The sequence below is a fragment of the Panthera tigris genome, chromosome B3, assembly GCF_018350195.1.
Source record: "Panthera tigris isolate Pti1 chromosome B3, P.tigris_Pti1_mat1.1, whole genome shotgun sequence".
In the NCBI taxonomy this organism is placed as follows: Eukaryota; Metazoa; Chordata; class Mammalia; order Carnivora; family Felidae; genus Panthera; species Panthera tigris.
Genome location: NC_056665.1, coordinates 70,932,222 through 70,937,094, shown reverse-complemented (window position 1 = coordinate 70,937,094; position 4,873 = coordinate 70,932,222). Strand labels below are relative to the sequence as shown.

The window sequence follows — 4,873 nt, the reverse complement described above, 5'->3', positions numbered from 1 at the left end:
TCTTGGTCATAATCCACCTCACAATTTAAATTTTTTCTCATCGTAAACTGTCAGTTCCATGAGGACTCAAATGTGATTTTTCACCTTATTTGATTCATTTCCTAACTCTGTACCTGACATATTGAAGGTATTCATTAAATGTTTTTGATAAATGAGTGAACAATAAAGAATATAATAAATATAATTGCTCTGACAAGAAACTAGATATAACTTCAACAGTTTATTTCCTCCCAGAAATCCTCAGATGACAAAGTAATTCTTACATCGTCTCTCCAGAACCAAGAAGTCTGAATGAAAAGATATCTGTGGGCTCTTAGATCCTGACTCCATATGCTATGACCCAGGGAAGACACCCTGCTTTATAGATTCCTCAAGGAATCCAGGAATTATGGAAACACTGTTCCTCAGGATCCAATTCTTGGAAATTTTTCTAATACAGATGACATCATCATCATCATCATCATCAATAAATGTTGTATCAAGGATACCAAAGAGTACACAGTGAAAATATTTTCCTTTGCCTTGTATCTAAGACATTCCCAATCATCCTCCTTCCGAAGTTCAACCACTGTTAGATTTCATATCTACCCTTTGAAAGATATTCTATCCTTTAAACACACACGTACACATTTATGATTTTATACATAAATGACAGCTTATGTATTATACATTGTTTATTCTCTTAACAATATAACTTGTGGGTGGTTCCATCTATGTGCATCTAAAACTCCCTCACTTAAAAAATTCGATATCATTTTCCATTGCATGGGCACATCATAAGTTATCTAAATAGGTCTCCATAAATGGGCATTTGTGATTTCTAGTAATTTGGTATTACAATGCTGCAACAATAAATATTCTTTTGCATGCATATTTTCACATATGCGTGATTGATTATATGTGTAGGCTAGGTATTTAGGAGTGAGTGCATTTGCTGTTAATGGATACTGTGCATTTTAAATTTTGTTAAATTGTTTTGCAATTTGTCCTAAGTAGAAGTTGCACCAATTTACACTTCTATCAGTAATGTATATATTTCCCCCTCCTCAGATGAAAGACTATTTGATGGCTACATATCTGAACGGCAAAAAATAATACTTTCTTATAGTTTATTGTGTATTTATTTCTTTATGAGTAGAAAGAACAGCTCTTTAAAAAGATTTTTCTGTGCATTATATAGTTATGGCCAGAGCAAGTCACTCAAAATTTCCATTCCCCAGCTTCTTCATCTATAAAATGAGGGAATTGGATAATGTCTCTGAATCTTTTCTTGCTCTCATGATTCCAGGAAAAGTAGAAACAGCCATGATGAATAAGCTCAATAATAGGATGAACAATTTTCAGAGTGGTATTAGTTACTAATTTTTTTCACCTGAAAAAATATGAAGGTAGGCCAACTACCCCCATTTTTCTTTATCAAGGTCATGACTTTTATATTCCTAGAAATTTCTGCAGGGCATGTTTCATATCTTTGTTCCTTAGACTGTAGATCACAGGATTAATGAGTGGGGTTCCTACAGAATAAAACAGAGTCACAAGTTTCTGCATCCCAGCCCCATGCTCAGATGTTGGGCTCAGATACATGACCATCACCGAACCATAGAACAGTGAAACCACGGCCAGATGGGACCCACAGGTCGAGAAAGCTTTTCTTCGTCCAGCTGCTGAAGGGACTCTAAACACAGCTCTCAGGACCAGAGTATAGGAACCCATGATGCAGATGAAAGGAATAAATAAGAGCAAGGAACTTATAATAGTCCAAAAAAACTCCATTACTGGGACTCTGGCACAGGTGAGTGCTAATAGGGGACCTGGATCACACAGGAAGTGGTCAATGATCCTGGATCCACAGAAGGACATTTGGGAAATAACAATGATAGGTACTGGGAACCAAAGGAAACCAAGTACCCAGCAGCTGACCACAAGGTTAGTGCAGAGATGTCCAGTCATAAGAATGGGGTAATGTAGAGGCCAGCAGATGGCAAGGTACCGATCAAATGCCATAATAGCCAAGAAGAAGCATTCTGTAGAACCCAAGGAGAAGAAAAAGTAGAACTGGAGAAAGCACCCAGAGAAGGAGATGACCTTGGTGTCAGAGAGGAAGTTGGCTAACATGTTGGGGACAGTGGAGGTGACATACCAGATCTCTAGGAAGGAGAAGTTGGCGAGCAAGATGTACATGGGGGTGTGGAGTCTCTGATCCCAGCGCACAGCACAGATGATGGACCCGTTGCCCATGAGGGTCAGGAGGTAGACAACAGAGAAGAGCACAAAGAGGAGGATCTGCCCCTCCCTGAAGCAAGGGAAGCCCAGGAGGATGAAGCCAGTGATGGTGCTGGAGGTGTTGAGAGTATTTGAGACTTTCATGTGTCTGGAAGCTGTGAAAAAACCCATAATTACTGCATGTTCCTGGAATAGCAGAGGGGCTTCATTTTCTTTGTCCAAAGAAGAAACTGAGATTTGTTTATTTATGAATTATTAAGTCAATATTTATTGAATGTTTACTGTTTGCTAGGTATTTTTCCTAGATACTGGGGATATAGCAGTGAACAAAAGAGATTAAAATCCTTATTTCATTTAGCTTATCCCAGATAGGAGATTGCAATGTAGACTGGCATTACTCTGCATAATTCTCTTTTTCTCTCCTCCTAAACTAAATATACTGGGTTAGCTCTCTTCTTCACGAATGCCTTTGTAAGAGTAGCTGAGGGGAGCGCCTGGATGGCTCAGACATTTGAGTGTCCGACTTCGGCTCAGGTCATGATCTCACCATTTGTGAGTTCAAGCCCTGCATCAGGTTCTGTGCTGACAAGAGCCTGTATTTTGTGTCTCTCTCTGCCCATCCCTCACTAGTTCTCTGTCTCTTTCCCTCAAAAATAAATAAAAACATTAACAAAATAAAAACAGGAAGCTGAGGTAATTTCTAATAGCAGTGTCATGGAGATGACCTGGGGCATAAGGGTTTCTGTAATTTTTAAAAAATGAATGGATAAATGCATTACCTTTAAGACCTCCATGAGTAGTCACCTAATGCAGCTGCTTATATGCAGGTGCCTTGTTGGGTCATGTGATTCTGGAGCAAGAAAACTGTGGGACTTTTGATATCAGTTAAAAATTATTTGACATTTGGCTATATTTCAATGTAACCTGTTGATTCAATATCTTTAATGCCATTGTCTACCAATATGAGAAAATCAAGTGTGCTGGAGAAAACTCCTGAAAAAATAGCACCTAAGGCCATTTGGATTGTTATCCTAAAGATAAAATTAACATCAATAATATGACCATATTGGAAAAGGTCTGTTCTCTGGGGGTAAGGATGAAGTGATGTGCTGGAACCACACACCTCTTTTCTGGACCCAAGTTTGTTTAGGACATTTACTCAATTCCTATGGCAAGGGCATGTGTCTCATAAGAACTTTTAAGATCTTAACCATCTCTGTCCCAATATCTATTGATTGCCACAGGGCTTTTGTGGCTTCAGCTAGGGTGGGAAGGGATGGGGAGAAGATGACTGTATTGTGAACTCCATCTTCTGTATGCTTTGCTGAGCTTTAAATTTGTCTGCCTGGGAGCTCAGGCTAAGTTCCACGTGATTATACATTTCTTCCTTCCTTCCTTCCTTCCTTCCTTCCTTCCTTCCTTCCTTCCTTCCTTCCTTCCTTCCTTCCTTCCTTCCATTTATTTATTTTTGAGACAGAGAGAGACAGAGCAGCACAGAGCCTGACGTGGGGCTTGAACTCACGGACTGCGAGATCATGACCTGAGCTGAAGTCGGATGCTTAACTGACTGAGCCACCCAGGTGCCCCTACATTTATTTCTCATAAAGGGCACTGAAAATGGGTTTTATTTAAAAAGCTTATATTTGTAAAGCAACTCTCGTTTAGAGTAAAAATATTCAGGACTTTATGCTTTTGTTGAAGAAAAATTTTTGCCCTAATTTGCCTGTTTCTGTAGAATGTGTTAAAACTAACATTGGAGTCCATTTGGTACACTGCTTACTCACAAATGGCAGAAGGCAGGATTTGATGTAACGAATGAACTCAGGTTATCCAGTCTCAGAAGTTAAAAATTCTATGAAGCTTGTAAATAAGTTTACAGACAGAATACCTGGACTTGATCAATTCAAGGAATCTGTTGCTTAATAGTGATTGTGTATTTTGGTTTGGATTGTTTTATTGGGTTTCCTCAAATCTCAATTTATACTTGGTCATCTATTTGAACATCTTATTACTGGAAATGTGGATAGTTTGAGTAAATCTTTATGGACTTTCTCTTTTAATATCACATCTCCCTTTCTCCTATCCTTCATATACAACTCAGTTACAATTTCTATTTGCTCTATTTCTAAAATTTATCTTGATGCATCTGCTTTTCTTTCTCCTGCATTTCCTTGTTCAAACTACCATTATTATTTCTCTGGATTACCACGAAGACCTCCTGAATTATCTCTCTTCTTCCTGCCTTTGCTTCTTTGCAACCCATTTTCTACACAGTAGCCATATTGACCTTTTAATAATGTAAATAAGGTCATGTCATTTCTTTGTGTGAAAACATTCAGTAACTTCTCCAACGTAGAATAAAATCCAAGCTCCATTTTATGGTGCATGAGTCTCTGAATGATTTGACCTTCACCTACTTCACCAGTTTTTTCCCTTCCTCTCCCTCTTTTCCTCCTCTGCCTTTCCCTCTTTCCTCTTCTTCAGTTATATGGGCCTTCTTCCTATACTAGAATAAGCCAAGTCTGTCTCTGACCAGGTGCTTTTGCTCTAGGTTTTGTGTGTGTGTGTGTGTGTGTGTGTGTGTGTGTGTGTGTGTGTGTGTGTTTGGAAATCTCATCTGGAACCCATTCTCAGTTTCCAGCACTAATAT

General features: G+C 38.7%; 1 protein-coding gene across 1 annotated transcript; it reads right to left on the bottom strand.

The window, feature by feature from the left end:
* Window positions 1-1,431: 1,431 nt before the first annotated feature.
* On the bottom strand, window positions 1,432-2,394 carry LOC102949823 (olfactory receptor 11G2-like). Its single transcript, XM_007091407.2, has one exon. The coding sequence runs from the start codon at window positions 2,392-2,394 to the stop codon at window positions 1,432-1,434; it is 963 nt and encodes a 320-aa protein (XP_007091469.2).
* Between the last annotated feature and the right edge of the window lie 2,479 nt (window positions 2,395-4,873).

What these genes read in the sequence shown, in the direction of transcription:
- LOC102949823 (XM_007091407.2), bottom strand. Translation starts at nt 2,394, where the DNA reads ATGGGTTTTTTCACAGCTTCCAGACACATGAAAGTCTCAAATACTCTC.